The sequence below is a fragment of the Amblyomma mixtum genome, chromosome 1 (genome assembly GCF_055824585.1).
Source record: "Amblyomma mixtum isolate Tamu chromosome 1, ASM5582458v1, whole genome shotgun sequence".
Classification (NCBI taxonomy): Eukaryota; Metazoa; Arthropoda; class Arachnida; order Ixodida; family Ixodidae; genus Amblyomma; species Amblyomma mixtum.
In genome coordinates, this window is record NC_143012.1 from 13,303,599 (window position 1) to 13,324,712 (window position 21,114).

Below are 21,114 nucleotides of genomic sequence, written 5' to 3' on the forward strand. Positions count from 1 at the left end.
AAACGAACATGGGAGCTGATGGTGGTACTAGCCTCAGAGCGCTCCGGTATTAGTGGCGCGGCGTTTGAAAAGGTGTGTGCGCCGGTGCTGACGACGCGTGTTGAGGCTGGTTTTGATAAGGCAATGAGGCATGCGAATCATTCCGAACAGTTTTTGATAAGGCGCCCGTGTGGATGGGGCGCCAGCTTTCGGTGCTTCTATTTTTTCCCCGGCATAATTGCTTGCTCGAAGAACGCGCCCTCTGCTGTGTTCGGGGGCAAAATCGCAGTGTTGCCAGAACAAAAACACATTTGGTTTATTACAAGTTACCTGAACAAAGGGCAAACTATTTCAGAGGACTTACAGAAGCATCGCTGCTCAGTCGGCTCAAGGCATGCCGAGTCAGATGAGCATGCGAGTAGCTCAAAAGACGCCTTTAGACACGCAGTACAGGTGGAGATAGGTGAGAAATGTTCTCTTAAACGATTGAGCACTTTCGAGGGAGGCGGCGTGTTTTGCAAATGAAGACAAGAGAAATTATGTTCGATACAAAGCTTTGTTTATTATGGAATACAGAGCCTTTAGGAAGCACCAGGGCCGTTAGTGGTCGCCCGTACGGAGAGAGAGAAACAAGGAAAAGGAAGGCAAGGAGGCTAAAGAGAATAGGATTTTGATTGTCTGCACTAACTGGGGGGAGCAAAAGAAAACACAGGCACTGTACAAGGACAAGGGCCTTGGTGTTATAACCGCAGGCTACGTAAAAAAGCAACGGTGTTGGAAAGTGAAGGAAAAACAAATTTAGGGCGATAAATTAGATTTATACAATAGCAGTTTTATTTCACTTGCCAATCTAGGAGGGGTGTTCAATATATTTCGATTCCTGGTCTGTAGCATATTTAATAACTGATGAAAATGAAAGATTTTGCAATGAAAAGAAACTGCGATGCTTCCGCTTTGAATGGACGTTTTAATTTTTCAGCTGGCAACATTGACATTGAAGTAGTCACATGGAAAATGTCGGCCTACATAGCGTGCCGTAATCGAGTTTTTATCAGCGTAAGATGTTACACCTATTGATATTAACCATCGACTGAGTGCCGTTTATGGGGAGGCGCGTGTTGACGTTAGCACAATCAGTAGGTAGGAAAGGATTGTACGCACTGAAGACGAGAAGAGGAGCCTAGTTTTAAAAACTGCAAAAAGCCTTAGGCGAAACATCCTGCATATGAAACAGCGCGCTGTGATCAATACGAATGCGCAAGTAAGCGTAAAACCACTTCACGCTTTCTCTTTGAGCACAATTCTTTGGTTTCCATTTAATCCAAAGGACATCTAGAGTCCTGTCGCGAGAGAGAGAGAGAGAGAGAGAGAGAGAAATTATTTTAAATTACCAGCTCGGCGCTCTAAGCCCTCGAATCCCAATTACCATCCCTCTCCCCGCCCCAACGATCGAGGTGGATTGGGAGCGGCATTAAAATATGTAGGAGTTGCTTTGGAGCCAGCCGGCTCCGCCAGAGGCAGAGTGCAAGTTTTGGGGGTGGTGTAAGGGGGGATATTGGTGGTCTTATGTGGTGGCACTACCACATAGGACGTCCACACAGTGTCCGTATATTTAATGGGTAGTCCCTGCAACGTTGAGTGGGAGTTGTGAGATGGTGCGAAGGGTGGATATTGGTGGCCTTGTGTGATAGCACTACCACACGGTCCACATACTGTCCGTATTTGATGGGTAGTCCCTGCAAAGGCGACAGGAAGGGCTTCCGGCAAGCCAGTACAGTGCGACGCGTACTGGCGAGTGCTTCATATAGCGCGGCGTAATGTAGTGCTTTCCTTACATGTGGAGCTTAAAGAGGATTTAAAGGAATGATAGTGTGTTTGCGAGGCTCCAAGAGGTATGCTCTCTCACTTCTTCGTGCAGTTGCCTGCGATGCTCATGTGGATCGTGGCATTCAGGTCAGAGTGGGAGATGTCGTGTTAGCTTGATCGCGGGAGAACGCGTGTGCTGTTGGGGTTCGCTCCCTTACCCCGACGGCCTGGTATCACTGAACAGCTGTGCGCATACTGGGGTGAGCAATTATAAGCGCCACTTAGAGCAGTGGCTTACCTAACAGCATGATCTGTTGGCATCGCTGGCGAATGGCACTCTACAAAGCTCCTCTTTGCAAAGGAAATGAGAACAGAAATTTATTCTTTTTTTTTTCGTGATATGCGGCTAGTTATGAGGCTTTTCCCCCACTCACTGTGCGTGCTGAACATGCAGGAAGGCTAGAGAATGGAAAAGGGTGGTGGGAGAAGGTTTGATTTGCCGAAACTGGCTGATCTAGCTGCCATTGAAATCTAGGAGGAAAGGAGGATGAGGAGGAAAAACTTTATCAAAATGAAGGGGAGTTGTGCGAGCTTATGGGTGGGGTCCTTATTCCAGGGCTATATTCCATTTCAGAGCTGCCCTGCGGACCTGTTGTGTGGGTGCCCGTTGGTCCTCAAGGTTATCACGGGTCAGCAGCGCCTCCCACCGCTCAAAAGACGTGTTTTCCGTCTGTAAAGTGTGTGGTTTGTCCCCACATCCCCACGAAATGTGGACGAGTATAGGGCGGGCCTGGCACCAGAGACACTTGTCGGAGTATAATGTTGGGTGTATGGGGTGTAGTCTACACTCTAAACAGAAAAAAGTAAAAAGGGGTAAAGTTGTCCTCTAGCGCACACCCTTGAAAGAAGGGCTAGAGGACAACTTACTCTCGTTTTACTCCCATATAGGCGTTTTCGTGTTTACAGTGCATGGACGCTTGGAAATGTGTTAGTCTGTGTCTGCCGCTAAGAGACGGCATCTGGGGTGTCTAATTTCCTATGAGGTGGGGGGAAGTGTCTCCTTTGACGACGCTTAAAGCGCTGGACCAATCGACCACAGCAAGAATGCGAGACTATAAGGTAACAGAGACCAAACCCCAATCTGAATCCATGACGGCTCATAAACCGGCGCGGCCCCGGCCTTGCTAGGGACGCGACGAAGAATTGCTACAGCGTTTATATTAAGCTGTGCACAGCAGTGCTTACTCGCGTGAGCAGCGCTGTGTACAAAAGAGAAGCCTGCTGTGTCCCCAGGCCGCCGCCACGCGAGAGCCACGTGTCTTTTCCGCTGGCTTCCTTAGCGGCTGTCGCCGTCCGACGTCGGTCCGTCCGCAGTCTTGGGAGCAACGCCCCGTGCCTTGGCCGACATGAGGGAGCGGATGGCGCGAGCGCGCAGCTCCAGCTCCAGGATCTCCATTTGGGCAGCCGTGCACATGGCCGAGATGTCGCGGTACTCCTGCGCACAGGACACGATGACGCCACTTGGCGCATCATCATCATCATCAATATGTTAACTATCACAATCATCATTATCAGCCTAACTACGCCCGCTACAAGACAAATGCCCCTCAAATATCCCTCGAGTTGACAGAGTCTTTTGTCAGCTGCGGCCATCTTATCCCGGCGAGCTTCGTAGTCTTATCCACCCAACCCAACTTTCTGCCGCTCCCTGCTACGTTTGCCTTCTCTTGGTATCCAGTCCGTTTCCATAATGAACCATTGGTTATCCTCCCTTCGCATTACATGCCCTGCCATGCCCATTTCTTCTAGATTTCAACTAGGATATCATCAACCCGCGTTTGTTCCCTGACACGTTATGCTCTCTTCCTCTCTATCACCTTTACACCTTTCGTTCTCCTTTCGATAGCTCTCCGCTCTCCTCAAGTTAATTTTAAGCCTTTCCGTTAAACTTCAAGTTCCCGCCTCATAGGTGACCACTGGAGAGATACAACTGTCGTATACTTTCTTCTTGAGGGATTCTGGTAAGCTGCTATTCATCACCTAAGAATACCTGCCAAATGTACTCCGCCCCATTTTTATTCTCCCAGTTATTTCACTCTCCTGGCCCGAGTCAGCGGCTGCTACTGGCCCTAACTCGGTTTATTCCCTGACAATTTGTGGTGCATCGCTGCCTGTCATAAACTGCTGTGCCCTTCGGAGACTTCTCTAGCCAAAGAAAGCGATGAAGCGGAAAGGAACACATTGATGATTCGGCGCATGAGGGAATTCGTGAAAAGCACACCTGACACTTACGGACAATATACCAGATGCGGGCATTCTAGTAAAACGCTTTGTTTATCAACGAGAATTGAGTGTTGCGGACAATACACCGGGTGCGGGATATAGTCTTGAATTTGCGGTACTTGGTTTTCTCGAATTTTCGCACCTTCGCATGCAAGTAAGCGCTTACTGTGTCGCTATTCGCTTCACAGCTACCACTGCAAACCAAATAAATAACCAATACTAAACAGCAGGTAAGACAAGTAGTGACTCACCTGTTCGATGCTGCTGTTTCTCTGTGCTCTTTGCGACAGGAGACCTTGGAGGCTTGGTTCCGTCAAGTATAATGCAATGCAAAGAAAAAATGTACAAAAGCAAAAAATTAGTGCGGGTTCTCGTTTCGCGTACAAACGCTGCGCAGCGGGCGCTAACATGCTCGCATGAAAAATACTTTCTGAATGTCTAACGGCAATAGTCACTGCAAGCATTCGGGGGCGTCACAGAGAGAAAAAGAACAAGCGGAAAGAAGAAAAGTGATATAGAAAGACAACCAGAAGGACAAGAAGGAGAGAAGTAAAGACAGGAGGGAAGAAAGTAAAGAAGAAAGGACTCAAAAAAGAAGGAAAGAAGTAAAGAAATAACGAAAAAAACAGCTGGCTATAAGACTCAGTTAAAACATTCGGTGAGAACCGCGGCATCCCATTTTCTTCTTCTCCATAGTAAACATTTTCCCTTTCTTCTTCTTTCTCCTTCCTCCTTCTTTCTTTTCTTCATTGTCCTCCCTCTGCCTCTTGTTCTCTCTTGGATTGGCATTTGTCTTCTTCTTCGCTTGTTTTCTGCTTCTTCCTTCTTTTCTTAATTCTTTCCGTCTTCTTGTCCTTCTCTATCTTCTTTGTCTGCTTCTTCCTTCGTCTTTTTCTCTTCTGTCTCTCTCGTGACATGTCTTGCCGATTTATACAAGTACAATGGGCTTCAGTTACACGACCACTCGGGGTGCGGCCCTAGTAACAGATCTCGCCGTAAAACAAGGAGAGCAAAGAAGGAAGAAGAAGAATCGACATTTGAGCCCGAGGACATCATCATCATCATCATCATCATCATCATCATTTGAGCTTGTTGGTATAGCATCATGAAAAAATATCGCACTCAGGCCGACAGACAAGACCCTGGGAAGCGCTTGTGTTGTTTGGTTTTGTCTGTTGTCCTGAGTACGATATTTTTTTTTTCATGAAGGAAGAGGAAGGTAGGAAATAATGAAAAAAAAATGGAATACGAAGGCCACTTAAGTCTACTTGCTTGCTTTGAATGCGGATGGATTGTTTTTATTTTATTTCCTTTTTATTTTCAATTAATTTTCTCTTCCTTTCTAATGATGCACTTGCTCATTAGCATGCAGTCTTAAGGCCACGCATATTCTACGTTCACCTTCTTTCGTCAAGAAACGCAACGTGGTTGTGTGGCCTGTGCCTTGCATGCTCGTCTCGCTGTCGTAAAGTCCTTAGTTCAATTACCCGCGCCTTCGCAACGAATTTTATTTTTCTTCAGTACAGCGGTGACGTCATCTTGGACCACTGCTGCTGGTCAATGCTGACTGCGGGTTTTCGTAGTCGATTAGCCAGATAATGCTCGCACACTAAAATAACGTTAGAAAGTGCGGGGGCCCACGGCGCTCATGGCTGGACGCACAAGACTGCGCGGGCCAAGCACACGTCACCCTGGGTCACTTGTGTGCAAGCAGGTACATCCGATAACACCACGACTGCGCATGTCCGTCAAGCTCTTCGCCAGAACCGCGGTCAGCGTGCGCGTTATCTAGCTAGCGGCCAGATAACAGCCGAGCCGGCAGCGCACGGGAGGAGACCAGCGCTAGTGCAGCTCGCGCGCTTCGTGGTTCTGGCGGCGCCTACCAGCTGCCGGCGTGACGTTCATGGTCCGTGTTCTGCGGTCGCGGCGTCCTTCCCGGATCCGTCATGGCGGGCTACCGGCGTCGTAACAGCGCTACCTGGGGTGAGTGGAGGCGACATCGGCAGCCCTATTAATTATGTAACGTTCAGACTCGATTATCGTCGCGTAGTTCGTTGGAACGGAGACCGTCTTGTCTTCTGTGAGCGTAGCCTGGCGTTGTTAGAACCGTCCCTCCGTTGTAGCCTTGAGGAGCTCGGGCGCTACAGTGGTGTTACGCTAAATTTGAGCTCTGTACTTTGCTTGGACCGCGGTGCGGGTGCATTTGCCTTCTAGTGCATGGCTCGCGAACCTCATGAAGAAAGAAATAAAGAAGGAAGGAATAAAGGAAGGGGAAGAAGGAAAGAAAGAAAGAAGGAAAGAAAGAAAGAAAGAAGGAAAGAAAGAAAGAAAGAAAGAAGGAGAGAAAGAAGGAAAGAAAGAAGGAAAGAAAGAAAGAAAGGAAGAAAGAAAGAAAGAAAGAAAGAAAGAAAGAAAGAAAGAAAGAAAGAAATAAAGAAAGAAAGAAAGAAAGAAAGAAAGAAAGAAAGAAAGAAAGAAAGAAAGAAAGAAAGAAAGAAAGAAAAAGCTGAGTTACAGACGGAGGAGGAAGAGGAGAAAAGAAAGATGGAAAGAACGAAGTGACGAAGTGCGTCACGAGTTTCATTCCAAGGCATTTGAGCAGCATTCGACGAGGCTTCAAGAGGCAGGTCTTCGTGTTGAGCTACTTTCAGAGAAAGCGAAATTAGGGACAGAATGAAGTGAACGATGCACAATGGGAATATACGAAATAGAGAGAGAGAGAGAAAGACTCGGACGGAGGGATGGAAAAAGAAGCGGGAGAGGAAGCATACCCAGATCGCGTATGGGAGGGTGACCACTGAGGGAAGGCGGCGAAGTGCACAAGGACACCGAAAAAACGCCGAAGCAGCTGGGCGCAAAAATTTCGCGAAACGCGTCAGAACTGGCCGGCAGGGGCGCGCGTCAAGCGTTGCAATCGCGCCGCGCGCTCAGCGCGTTAGGGCGAGCGGCGGGAACAAACCGGGGAAAAAAGGAAGGTAGGGACTAAAGTAAGGGAGGGTAGAGGAGAGGGGGGGGGGGGGTGCAGGCAGTGGGGCTGAACTCAAAACGGCTCGACGTCTCAAGGGGGCGTTGAAGAGAGGGGCACACAGCGATGGAGAGGGAGGGGGGGGGGGAATGAACGAGGGAGGCGAAGGTGTGCCCGGCGGACTGCTACTGCAGCGAACGTGCCTCTCGACCGGAGACCTGGGCTCCGTTAGTGAAGAGGGTTGAGAAATAAAGTGGCGGCAAAGTGTATAGAACAGGTATATGGCAGTCGCAGAACCGGGTGGTACGGAGGTGGGGACTGGGAAACGGGGAGACGAGAGGTGTTTGGGAGGTGGAGTGGATAAAAGGGGAGCCGAGGGAGGGGGGCCGCATCACCAAAACTACCGGGAAACATTTTTGCCGCGCCTTACACTCCGTAATGAGCGTTTATGATATACAGTGGAACGGCGCGGGCTACCTCCCTTCTCCACTCCCCCCCTCCGTCCAAAGCGCGCGGAAAGGAAGTTTTGCCAAAGTACAACGCAGTCAGAAAGAGGGGCGGTTTGGGCGCAGTCAGGAAAACGTGGAGAGAAGCGAGAACGCTTGAGAGTGAGCGCGCAGAGTAGACTGGCGCGGCACGTTGAAGGCCGGGGAATGCGAAAAAGTTAGTCCGTTTGGTCTTTACGGTTTTGCGCCGGCTTTCGTTCCTTACAGACTGGCTAATTTAGCAGCGGCGGGATGGCGGAGTGGAGCTGCGTCTGCGCTGCAGGCGTGCGGCTGTGGGTAGCGGGGCGAAATTCGAGCGCGCTCTTAATTGTCGAGCCGAAATTAGGCACTGCGCAGGCAGCGACTGTGGCGGGCACGTACGAAAACGCATGCACACACACACACGCCGAGCCGTGCAGAACAACACAGTTGGGTTCGCTTCGTTGCCCACGGTTCTAAGGGAAGAGTGTAGAGGAAAAGAACTCGGGCCGGCCGCGTGAAGCGAGGAAACGTTTTTATAGGCATAATCGACGCCTCGACGGCGCCAAGCTCGCTCGCTCTCAAAATTGCTGCCGGGCTGTTTCGCCGCTGAGCCTCTTAAAGGGGATAGCGAGAAAATTAGAGACGTCGCGAGGTTCGGAAATGAAGCGGCCGTGGTGCGGCGCGCGCCTAATTGGAGCCCTCTTTCTTGCGCGCGACCATTTAACGGGTGTTCTGCGCCGACCATAAAGTGCTCAGTCACTGAGGCGAAACCTTCGCGGCGATAGGCGCGCTCGTATGGGCGCCTGGCAAAGAGACTTTGATATTCGCAGCGGAAAGCATCGATAGAAAGACTAACTTTCTCGATCCCAACCGAAAAAAGCTGAGCTTCAAAAGCCGCTTTTACATGGATGCGACAGAAATCGACTCCAGTCCAGTATTTGAGGGAAACAGCAGGTTTTGAGAAGGAAAGGCACGACTTGTCCTCTTACTCTCTTCCTCGACGTTTTCGCACTTTCCCTCAAAAAGTGGACTGGAGTCGATTTCTGTCGCAGTCATGTAAACGCGACTAGAGTATAGGGTCATTGAGTAACGCACTCAAGTAAAAAAACACAGTAGAGAAAGTGCAGGCAAGAATGGGACTCATCAGAAAGATCGAAACGAAGAACGCTACTTGAATGATTTTTACTTTTAACTGGCAGCAATTTTAGTTAATCAAAGAACACAAGACGAAGATTGAGTAAAACATCCGTACACAAACGACGGGTTCTGATATCGAACTTAACCTTCCGGTGGAGGCAACAAACACAAGCAGCTGCTAGCATTCACTTTGAATTAGAGCAGTGAGCAGAGCCAGTGTGAAGGGAGGTTGTCGAAGGATTGTCTTGAATCGAGAGCAGCCATCTTCTGTTCGTCTTTTCCTGAATAACAGCGCGAGCTTGGACGAGGACAGAAGAAAGACACATGGACGGGCGCTGACTTGCAACTGAAAATTTTATTGCTTGGACAGTGAAAATAAATGGGTGGCGTCGTGGTTTCCGTTTCACCATATGAATAGTGACGCTAAGCTGTCTTCTTTGCGAGCTTTCTCTTTATGCGACAAAGCCAACTTCAAGGAGCGAATCCGAGCAAATGAATGAATGAATGAATGAATGAATGAATGAATGAATGAATGAATGAATGAATGAATGAATGAATCCTTTATTGTAAGGGTGGGATGCCCCTCGGCCACTGTTCGAGAATCGGGAAGGATGGGGGCATACGTGCAGGTGCAAATTCGTGCCGGTTTCTTTAATAGCCTTGAGAGCTGCACATCATGAGTAGACCTCTCTACACTATTCGAAGCAGGCCGCTCTCACTACCTTAGGCCGCGGTGACATGATGCGTTAAATAGTATCTGGAGTGCTAGGATGATCATGTGCTGTGGTGTGTGTTGAATTTTGTGTCTCCCTCGCGAGAAAGACGGGCAAGTCCATATAAGATGATGTAGATCTGATCTACAGTGTTCCTGACAGTCGGCTCGTCTGCACTGCATAAGTATTTTGCCTCTCGCCATAAGCCACTAGTGAAGTATGTGTGGAGTGTACGCTACGTTCGTTATGACTTGTTTAAGAAGATCTGGTTTCGGTGGCTGCTGGCTTCCGTCATGTCTGGTGGCCGTGTCAGCTCTCCCTACAAGTGTTTGGCCGGGTGCTGGTTTTCTCGATAACCGACGCCTGCTGCTTGCGGGGTGAACCCTGGGCATGGTTCTGATGGATGCCCAGGGTTCTATAGTGCAGTTTAGGTAATTCAATCCGAGGTCATTGAAATTGAATTGAAAGCTCAGTTCTCCCTTTCTTTTGCGAAACGAAAGACAGCGTGGCAGTATACTGAGGTACGTGTTGTAAAGTTACCAATAGAGAACTTTTATTGCGCACGCAACGCAAAAATAAAACTAAACTCGGAAACATGAACCGAACGCATGACTCGGACGTGATCGCCATGGTCCGGAATTTGAATCGGAGCGGTGAGAAAAGGCATTCCAACTTTAACTAAAACAATTTTCAGCAATGGCAGTCCTTTTGCTGCCCGATAAACGAAGCGGAGTCACGAAGTGCCATTTTATCACATTTTTCTATCGACCAAAACCTGACGAGTACTTTGTCCTTGTCGTACTTTTAAGATTCGTATGTGACAGCGACATGAAGGTGCAAAGCACGTGAGCTGGATGAAAAAAAAGTAAAATGAAATGCAGAGGACAGATATGGAAATCGCATTTCGCCGCATAGTTTGGCTACTAGAAGCATTAGTGCAAAGCCGCTGCATTCTAGTACCTATTCGTGACGACAGGTGTCACTACGCGGCCAGACTTTAAAAAAGACCCGTTCCAAGGAGTTGAGAATATGCGGGTTCGGAAAAACCGCTCTTCCGTACGCTAGCGGAATTACACTGCTCTAGCTTCCGGCCACTCCTTTCAACGTTGATAGGACGTTGAACGCCATTAAAACGTAAATCGACTCCAGGTACTGCACGCCCAACGCATTTTACTCGTTCCCTTAGCTTAAAGGAGCAGAGTCAGGAGGGGATTTCAACGGTTTATGCACAAGTAAATTTCATATTCTTTGAAGGTGGGTTGCATGGCTGTCCCATAGCCGCGCATTATGCGAGTTCACTAAAGGTCTACGGCGTCGTCAAGTGCGAGACGCTTAGCGCGGTAACTATATATCAGAAAACTTTTTGACGTCATCGCTGCTCCTGCTTATCTGCATCTCTCGCTTCTGTTTGCTTAATCTTGGTATTCACTCCGCGTACCAAGTCGTAGGTTAGAGCGACTGCACACGTGTAGAAAACATGACACATACCGTATGACCATTAACTCACTTCCACGAAACTTTTAAACAGAAAAGACCACGAAGTCAGGATACTAGCTAGTACGATCAGGGTGTCGAACCGGAACCGAACCTGAACCCGAAACCGGAACCGAACCCGAATTTTCACCCGGAACTGGAACCGAACCGAACCCATATTTTTTTCGCCATCTTGGAACTGAACCCGAACCGGAACGATTGAAAGGAACCGTTCCGAACCGGTTCGGGACTCGGTTCAGCTACACTTTTTTTGCAACCCGGCATGCTTTTATTTCTTTTCTAGTCAAAATAAAATGTACTCGTGCGCAGATTTGTCCACCGAAATCTGTTCGCGTTAGGTAGAGCGAAAATGACATCCAGTCTATGCGACAACAACACTCAAGGAAGTCTTGTGTCCAGGAATGGATTTTTCGGCGCTTTCGCAATGTGCTTTCGGCAATTCTTATGAATACTATACTCCAGATTAATGTGAAATCTTGAGTTTGTTACTGCCTCCCTTTTTACGTCAGTGCGTACGGTTTTAATCAAATTGTTAGCACTGCTTTAACTCATAAACAACCTAGTGAGAATAGCCTCCCTTTCTTTGTGTGATGTAGCATAAATATATAAAACACAGGCGCAACGACCTAGCCACATTGTGCAACATTTACTTTCGGAGGTATTCGTTATCTCAGGCAGCAGATACTAAATAAGACCCCTCATGATCTCTCGGTGGCTGGGGCGGCCGACTGCTGATCCCAAGGCCGCGGGTTCGATCCCGGTCGCGGAGGCCGAGTTTCGATGGCGGCGAAATGCAAAAACACGCATGTACCGTGCGATGTGAGCGCACGTTGAAGAACACCAGCTGGTCTACGCTCATCTTGAGTCCTCCAATACGGCGTGCCTGTTAGCCCCCCATATCGCTCCGACACGTTAAACTGCAGATACTACTACTGTTATTACAAAATAGAGGAAGTATAAATGGGTACACATTTTTTTTTTTGTTCAGTGTCTGAACATTCTTCGTTGCACGCGATGGAAATAAGCAATAAAAGACGGGCTTGTAAGCAGCGGCTGAGATACTTAAGGAAAAAAAATATTACGCAAGGGGGCAATGCGGATATGCATTCGCTCGCTGGCATGCGATAATGATTAGGTCCAGAAAGATGCTATTCCAATGAAATGCAGCTGTGATGAAATGATTGTGTTACGCCGATGCGCTGAAATTTTTCTGCTTATATATATAAATAAAATCCAATCGTTAGCGGACGGCTTCGTCACGTGTTCTCGGGCTGCTGGATCTTGAATTCTCTGACGTGCGCTTGCAGCTTGTATCTGCCTTTCGGTGTCGCATTGTGTTGTTGGTGTCTCAGATGAGAAGCTTATGCTTGTAGGCGTTCTTCTGTAGATTGCTTTGGCGACGGCTTACGCGACCGCTTTCTCAAGGCTTAAGGGATGTGTAGCTGTGTGCGTCAAGCCTCACATTAGCAAGTGTAGCTGGCTCACTGGGTGATTGGACGCCTCGATCCCGCTGTGAGTAGACGGTGGCGTCCACCAATTGAGGCAGTTATGCACCTTTCCTGTCTCAAAACTAGCAGGAAGGTTTAGTTGTTTGTTTTGTTTGTTTTTTTTTTTTGGGGGGGGGGGGGGGGGTTAGAGGGAGGAAATGGCGCAGTAATGCTGTCTCACTTATCTCGGTGGACACCCGAACCGCGCCGTAAGGGAAGAGAGGAAGGTGGGAGGAAAAGGAGAAAGGAAGAAATAGGCGCCGCAATGGAGCGTTGTGGATTAATTTCGACCACCTAGAGGGATATTTAACGTGCAGTGACATCGCCGAGCACACGCGCGCCTGCGTTTCGCCTCCATCGAAACGCTGCCGCCGCAGCCGGGTTCGATCCCAGCAACTCCGGCTTAGTAGCCGGATGGCCTAACCTGTGATATTTAGGAAAGGAAAGGCGCGTAACTGGCTGCATGGGTCAGTGGACACCTCTATCGCGCTTTATGATACTAGGCGGTTATGTGCACCTGCAAAAAACCGTGCTTTTTCACAATATTCCGTGCTTGGCAATGCTAAATCAGCAGCCATTTTTACCTGTGAGTGCCCGGATGTGCGTCCACCGAAGTGCGCAAGTGTCCAGTGTGCATCAAGGGCGGAGGCTGCCCACGGACATGCACAGGCACGCGCACGCACGCACACGCACACACACGCGCCCACGCACACACACACACACACACGCACGCACGCCACACCCATGCACACACGCACAAACGCACACACATACATACAAACACAAAACACACAACCCCTATTGGGATTCGAACTAGTCGCGGCGCAACAGGGAAGCTTCGATTTTCTGACGCCTTTGGTGATGATGATGATGACGATGTCATCAGGCTTAATCTACTTGGCCATCTCCGAAGCTTGTTTTTCTTTTGTCTTATGGAATATCACGAACCTCCCTGACTTTCTCTTGCCTTACTTGACTGGGCCGAATTCAGCGATCTCGGCATGCGCCCTCACGCCACCATCACTTCCTTATTCCGCCCGCGCATCAAAATTCCGGTAGGCGCACACGAAGAAGCGGCAACCAATCTGGAGGTTTAACTTGCGCAGCATGTATCTCCTGCGCTAAAATGCACTGTACTCTGAACAGTGACCTCGTTGAAAGCGGTGTTTCTGCGTGTTCATCCGTCATGCGGCTTTTCCACACGATAAGCAGTCCTATTAACACGAAAAGTTCACACGAAATTTCAGCGTCTTTCATCACAAGAAGAAATGTTATAGTGTAAGACGTGATCTTAATGTACTTTTTAAGAGTCTCCTGCAGTTTCTGTCAAACGAACACAAATAGTTTTTATTGGTAGCACCGGTATCAATTCACTGACGGTGGCACAAGCGTCCCCCCTTGGAACGATGCACGGCCTATGCGCGTAAGTCGAAAAAAAAGTTTTTCTACTGACGCGTTTGGTCCAAAAAACGCTTTGAAGTCGAAAAAAAGTTTTTACGGCACATTGAATCTACATACGTTGAACTCGCTCTAATGCACCGTTGTCAAGAAAGGCTAGGTAAGGTTGCACGTTTATGGGAAGAAGTAATGACCGATGAGAACCTTTCTCATCTGCATTTCGAGAGGCCGTACAGGCGTTACAAGAAAAAGCGGGGAGGAAACCGAATGCATGAGCGCAAAATTTTCTCACGGCCATGTCCAGAAAAGACATCACCTAATAAGCACAGCGGCCGGGAAGGGGTCGTTTGTGGTTTTGAAAAATTAAATACCTTGAATCTAGTTGTTGGACAAAAACGTGATAGGCTTTTACAGTAGTTAAACCGAGTAGATATGCGAAATGATGTGATTCCGCGCCTCATCTTTCTGGCATCTGCAAGTGCACACAATCTCGTTTCTCGATGAGGGTAGCTGATTGGGCAAGTTGGTTGTTCATCATGAAGACTGCAGCGCTCGGAAACATGGACAACACGAAGTATAGACTACGTGGGCTAAATCGCCTAACCGCGTTTCTCGTTCTTCATCTCCACACCCTCTATCCACTCAGCGGAAGCTGGCGCGACTCCCTCCTCCCATTGGCTACAGCTGGCGCGACGCTGGTCCGAACTAACCCGAGTTTACCCGAGTTACTCCGAGGTTTCACACAAGATTCTTGGTTGGGTTTGACCCCGTTTAGTAGTCCTTTCGTGCCAAAAGTACAAGACGGGTTCACCAAACTCTTTCAACACATTAAAAAATTTGGTTGACGCATAAGCTTCCTTTGATAGCGTCCCAGAAAGGTCACAAAATTTATGTAGCTAATTTACCTTTTTCTTCACACAATGCAGCACTTGCAACAGTGTCACAGTGCAACGTTGCAACGAAGGTGTTGCTAAATATGTCCGTACAGAAACAAAGTGCTACCAACCCACCCAAGCTTGGATTTTATTATCATACGCATTTTGTCAGAATTAAAGATGGAGATGACATGAGCACAGGCCAAAGTCTTAATTTTACACGTTCCTGGTGAGAAGCCACGATTTTCAGTGTTTTTGGAGACACAGAGCTTAGGGGTCCGAGATGTATAACGCAAGCTTCAAAGGCGCTGTCCAACAGGTGATTGAAATAAACTATTTTCCGTAAGCTCTTGAGATGCAGCTTGGAGGTGTGCCGGAGATGGGGAGGGGGGTGACTGTTAAGTTGGTTTTGTGGTGAAGAAAAAGTGCCTTCTCTGTACATACCTGCCGATACGAAGGAGAGCTTCCTCTCCCAATAGTGTACGGTGACGTGGAGGGTTCCCGTGTAAGCATGCTGCGTAGGAGCAATTCCCGACTCAAAAGTTTCGCTTGACAGACCTATTACTCGAGCGACGGAGTCTCAGAAACTGCTCAGGCTGAAGGGATTTTAGATGCAAAATCCACCAGCTTTTCTCCTTATATATCTCATCAGATGAATACTGAAGTATGCATAGCCAATTTACACTAAGTTTGAATTCATTTGATTTCGCGGCTTTTACCGTGAATTCCTATCTTTTTGCCGCGGACAGCAAGCTGAGGTAGGTGCACTGACTACATTTTGCGCTGAGAAAATTTCGCATATTTTTATTCAATATATCAGTGTCACACAGAACAGTAAACAACATAATAAGGTTGATTAAAATCCATCTACGTTTAGCACTTTTTTTGTCTGAACCCGTTCGAACCCGTTTGAACCGGTTCGGAGCTGACAGAACCGGTTCGAAACGGAACGGAATGTTGCTCTGGAGCCGAACCCGGAACTGAACCTGAAAGGCGTGAACCCGAACCCGAACCGAACCCGAAAAAATTCCGGTTCGACACCCTGAGTACGATAGACGCGGATGTTAAGGCAGTCAGTAAATGCAAATTAACTACGACCCGCTGAATACGATGTTAAAAAATATTGAGACTCAAAAGAGCGCTCACCTTGACGGGTGTGGGCCTCCGTCATCCTGAGTGTTCGACGTCCACAGTTTCACGAGGGGATCTGCATCATGACAAAAAAGAGCATAAAAAGAACTCAAGCTCGTGAGGGCGGGTATACAGACATCTCTAACGACATTGTACACTGCTGGGTCGGGGCGTAGATGCGTTGCACAAAATATAGCCGGACTAAAAGAAAAGAAAGGATATTGCGTGATAGCGTAATGGGTTAATTGCAGGTCGCTCTCTATTTTACATTCATACATCTCTGGGAGCCCTCATCCCTCCTGGCGCAGTGGTGCAGCGGCTTTCACACCGTCGCTTTTTCATTCTTGAGGCCAACGTCTGACCCATCGTCGGCGTTAAAGCAGTTGACACAGACGCGTCAGGCTGCTGTAATAACTTTTCGTGCAGTTGAGGATTCAACGAAAATCTGTCTGGACAAGCATAGAAGTTAAAAAAAAAAAATAGCTGGCGGTTTAGCATTGCTAAGCGCGAAATATTGTGCGAAAGCAGTTTTTTTGCAGGTGGAAACCAACGCCACGTACCTCAGAGCGCAATTGAGGCGTGCATAAGTCAGACAGTTACAGCGCCATTTCAGTTCCTCAAAAAACACTTACACTTGCTACTAGAGTCTTCACACTCGTGCACAGACACTCACCGTTGCTACCCGGAAAGTGAGGCTAGAAGTGTCTTCGCACTAATTTAGGACTAGAGGCACTGATCAAGTCGGGATGTAGTACACGACGAATCTGAAACCGCAATGGTGCCGAATTGTAGTATACTACACCTTGACTTTGCCACTGAATTTAAATATTTTAATCAATCATTTTTTCTCTTTCGGCTCCACAAGATCGGCTGCAGAGACCGAGTGGAATTGCTACTGACAGTTTCCTCTCGTCTGTTACTGTCCCCTGTTTTTTTTTGTTTTTTCATGTTTGACTCGCGCAGTGTTCGTGTTAGAAAGATCATTAACCAAATCGCTCATCCAGGCGCTATCTTGAGACGAATTATAGTGCCGGGGTTCTTTCAGTTAGTCCTCACCCCGCACGCCGAACGGCTGGTACAGATAACACCATTACAGTATCGACAAACATTCCAGCTTGTCGGCTCGTCGAGGACAAAATGTCGCGCTCGAGAGACGAACGATGCGCAGTTCGCGCAGATAATATGCAAAACCGATTCGCCAGCAAGTATTCGTCGAAAAAGCGCGGACACTCAAAACGGGAGATCGCATTCCATTCGCGAGAATAACTGCGTCGATCCACCGCACCCGTTCTTCGCTGGGCGAGCGAACAAAGTTACGGAGGCCCAACTCCAGCAGTCGGCCACACCAGACAGCTTCTCCCTAACAGAAAGGAACTGCGCCGCGCAAATAATCGTTTGCGACCGTCCCGACGAGGCGAACAAGTTTTTACGGTCCTCACCAGTAGAGCAGTATATCGGTGACAGCGAGAGATGCAGGGTGAGTAGCAGCTGCGAAGAAAATGCTCCGGGAATGCGAGTTTGAGAGAGAAAGGGAGAAAGAGAGAGAGATATAGCAGAAGAAAATAGGCAGCCGTATAAGTGGAGAGAGTAACGAAAGCGTTTGGACAAGCAGGCGCAAAGAGCGAAGCCACGCTGTGTGACGCAGGGTTATCCGGCCTTTTTGACGGCCGAACGAACGCCTCGCGCAATTATACCCCGAAGCAAACTGCGGTGCCTGGACGACGTATCTACTGCAGGCACTTTCTCGCATCGTGGAGGCACGTATCTACTGCATCCGTACGGTGCCTCTCAGCCGCGACCATCGACAAGGGTACATTTTTCTCCAAACTCGCCGGCCGCGACGCCTAAACGACCGGAGTGATTTTTGCGCGCAAACATAAAGAGACAAAAAAATGGAGCTAAAAGTTTGTCCGGGCACGCAGCTGAGGGACAGTAGTAGGGTAACAGGCAAACGTTCATCTCTTGTCGGACGACGAACGGGGGTTGGGGGGGGGGGGGGGGGGGGGATTCTGGGCCGGGCAGGGATTCGGAGTCCGGCAGTCGCAAAGCGGCCAGAGATATATTTTTTTTTTCTCGCTGTTTATTTCTGGCGCGGACTTCGGAACGCCGCTAGCGCTAAATCATCCGGCAGGCGGGCTCGAGAAGCGAGGGACAGTAACATTCCGAACGAGACTTCGGTGCTTATACGCGCTGGCCACGCGCGCGACTTTGCTCTAACAAAAATCACACGACTGCAGCCGCGAAGTCCGGGCATGCTCACTGCGACCCCCACCGTGCTTATTTTCGCTTGTATTTTTTTGTGTAGTTTGGCTACGGGCGTCCACTTTTTCGCTAGGAGATAATACAGCTTTGTACAAGTACAGACGTTTAACGGTGTGTCCGAAGTAACGCTGTTGTAAGCGTACTGCTAGAACTTTTTCCCGCCGTATCCTGGACGTGAAAAGGGATGCTGTAGTTGCCCCTTTTTACTCGTTGTATCCCCCCCCCCTCTCACAAACTCTGTCCGGATGACTAACTACGCGGTAGGCCCAGTCTGCCGCGCGCTGCCCGAAAGCGAAAGAAAACAACTTGAGAGAACCAGCGCCGTAATGAGGGAACACAAACTTCGTCGAGTTGGTGAAAACAACCTTTTTGTTTCCCCGTTGCTCTCGTTCACACCCTCTCTCTCTTTCTCCAGTGTCTCTCCTCCGTTTCGCCCTCTTTTTTTCGACCTCGGTGACTTCCAGCGAGATGGGGCAAGACTGCGCGGCGCATCACACATACCGGCCGCTTGCGCGTAGAGGCGTGAACTTGAGTGAGAGAGGGAAGGAGGAAGGAAAGTTCTCACTATACACCCCCTTTCCCTTTTCCCTTTCTCCCTAACGCCCAAAGCGGGCCCAGCACGGTGCTACGAAAAGAGTAGTAGCAGCACTGCCAGCTTTCGCGGAGCGCGCGCGCTTATAACCCAACCAAACCAAGTTCGCCCCTGCCGCTATCCTGATGCCGTAGGCGAGCTAGCAGTCCCGTGGGAGCGAGGCGCCGAGGTACCGCGAGAACGAAGGGGCCAGAAAGAGGAAAAAGAGCTTTCCAGAGCGAACGAAGAAGCGGACAGGGAGCGGCTTACGCTCGGTATTTCAATTTGCATAATTCGAATAATTAATGAGCTAAACGAACGGAACGCACCGGTAAAGAAAATGTTAATTGGAACCGGCGGCGAAAACCCAGGCCCTCTTTCCACTTCATCCTCACCATCTTTTCCCTGCTTCTGTAGGCAACGGCTCTCCACCACCGATCCGCATTGCATATACATATATAACACCCTCACCACTCACCAGCAGGCGGGCAATGCCTCAACAGTCTTCAGGCTGTTATCGACGACGAGTTTAGTGGGTTATTGTAAGCCGTCCTCTTCTGTTTTCGTTAGCGTAAATAAAAAGGAAAACGCGGTGAGAGTTTGTATTCGAACGGCGGACACGGGTACAGAGCAGGGCGTTCTGAAGTGCCTGGAGGGAATCTGAGCGGACCGCTTTAGTGAAAGCGAGCGCACAAAAGAACAATGTCGAACAATGCAGAACAACGAAAAAGGCGGACAATGCATGTTCTCAACGCTGATCCAGGTCTTGTATGCCGACGGCTCTTGCGTTCAAGAGACAGTGCTGTCTGTTCTGAGTTTAGTTGTACCCGCACACTTTGCTTAACGCGGTATCATCGAGAAGTACGCGAAATAGCCGAAATACAGCCTTATTTGAAGCTCGGTTAAACTTGCTAAAGGCGAGTTACTGGTTTTTCTCAGTTGATCGAGCACAAACGCTTGATATGTCGTAAATATTAGGCAGTCATGAACGTGAAACACCTGCCGACCAGCGGAGCCCTGAAAGAACCAACGCAGAGAGGAAAAGAAATTTCTGCGCTCCACAAAAGTAAGGTAAAAAAAAGAGAGTACGTTGCAACATAAGCATAGAGTCAACAGATGGACAGAAAGAAAGGTTATACTAGTTCGGTGGAAACAGAACAGAACAGAATGAATGAGTGAATGAATGAATGAATGAATGAATGAATGAATGAATGAATGAATGAATGAATGAATGAATGAATGAATGAATGAATGAATGACATATTTTTCACTCTCAGCGCCCACCTGGTTTCGCGCTGTAATACCGTAATCACAGCATCGCCTCTACTTGATAGACAAGGAGCTCTGAAACTCAACGATGAAACGTGAAGGCTAACGTGAGGAAACGTGAAGGCTAACGGTAAGGGTTCATCTTAACTTAAAGGGCCACTGACCAGGGTCCGGACATTTTTGAAAAACAAGCTTACTGCATAGGTGAGGCATCGAAGATAACCTCTGCAAAATACTAGAGCCATGCGCGCCCCGAAAAGCTGCAAAAATTCAAATCAAAGCCAGCTCGTTCTTTCCTTCAACAAAAACGTCTCCGCCCCACTACTCTGAACCCCCTTGACGTCATTGGGGTTACTTTCGCTAAAGGCACTCCATTGGTGCATCGTTCTGACTGACGGGAGAAGGTTGGGCGTAGCCTTGGCGTCGCGTCGTCTGCACAACGCTTTCCGCAGCGCCTTCTGTTTTGCCACATGCCTGCAAACCCGCATGAAGGAAGAAAAAAAATACTGCGGAGGGAGCGTACGGCGGCAGCCTTGAACCCTAGCCATAAAAGGTAAAAAATAGTAAAACTGAGTGAGTTGGTTCGCCCCCCCCCCCCCCCCCCCACCCCCCGCCCCTCCCCCGCCGTGATCACGTCACGAGACGCTCTGCGTGCGCGCACCCTTCTCAGTTTTTTTTCTTCTATGCAAGCCCCCCAAAACAAGGTTTTAATTACTAGTGCAGCAGAGCCTTTCCCTCGCTCGCCCACTTGACCGCTCCGCACACACACCGCTTATCCTATCGGCTGAGCCCTGAAAGAACCAACGCAGTGAGGAAAAAAAATTTCTTTGCTCCACAAAAGTAAAGTAAAAAAAAAGAGTACGTTGCAACGTAAGCATAGAGTCAGCATATGCACAAAAAGAAATGTTATACTAGTTCAGTTGAAACAGAAGAGAATGAATGAATGAATGAATGAATGAATGAATGAATGAATGAATGAATGAATGAATGAATGAATGAATGAATGAATGAAGCACATATTTTTCACTCCTTGCGCCCACCTGGTTTCGCGCTGTAATCCGTAATCACAGCATCGCCTGTACTTGATAGACAAGGAGCTCTGAAACTCAACGATGAAAAGAACACAATATTTTGAACTTACGAATGATGGATAGACGCATGTCAATATCGTGAGAGCAGCAGTAAAGACGCCAACGCAGTATGCCGTTGCCGCAGTGCCGCTAGACGCTTAGGCGAAAGAAAAACAAGTATGGCCGCGTGTGAACCGGAAACATTAT

At 48.6% G+C, this 21,114-nt stretch overlaps 2 protein-coding genes across 8 annotated transcripts in view; one reads left to right on the plus strand and one right to left on the minus strand.

Annotated features, from left to right (window-relative positions):
• Positions 1 to 198: 198 nt before the first annotated feature.
• The window catches only part of LOC149365508 (uncharacterized), a 620,172-nt gene continuing 599,256 nt past the window's right edge, over positions 199 to 21,114 (minus strand). For 4 of the 6 annotated variants that reach the window (XM_089543220.1, XM_089543244.1, XM_089543229.1 and 1 more), the window contains 3 exons: positions 15,751 to 15,811; positions 4,320 to 4,371; positions 199 to 3,280 (listed from right to left, as the gene is read on the minus strand). In XM_089543220.1, coding sequence (XP_089399346.1) covers positions 3,122 to 3,280; positions 4,320 to 4,371; positions 15,751 to 15,811 — 272 coding nt within the window. In that variant the 3' untranslated portion in view covers positions 199 to 3,121. Of the gene's footprint in view, positions 3,281 to 4,319; positions 4,372 to 15,750; positions 15,812 to 21,114 lie in introns of those variants that run through there. The other 2 variants (XR_016282891.1, XR_016282892.1) reach the window with 2 other exon arrangements.
• LOC149365509 (uncharacterized) overlaps positions 5,890 to 21,114 on the plus strand; it is a 130,856-nt gene continuing 115,631 nt past the window's right edge. For both annotated transcript variants that reach the window (XM_089543295.1, XM_089543269.1), the window contains exon 1: positions 5,890 to 6,051. In XM_089543295.1, coding sequence (XP_089399421.1) covers positions 6,015 to 6,051 — 37 coding nt within the window. In that variant the 5' untranslated portion in view covers positions 5,890 to 6,014. The remainder of the gene's footprint in view (positions 6,052 to 21,114) is intronic.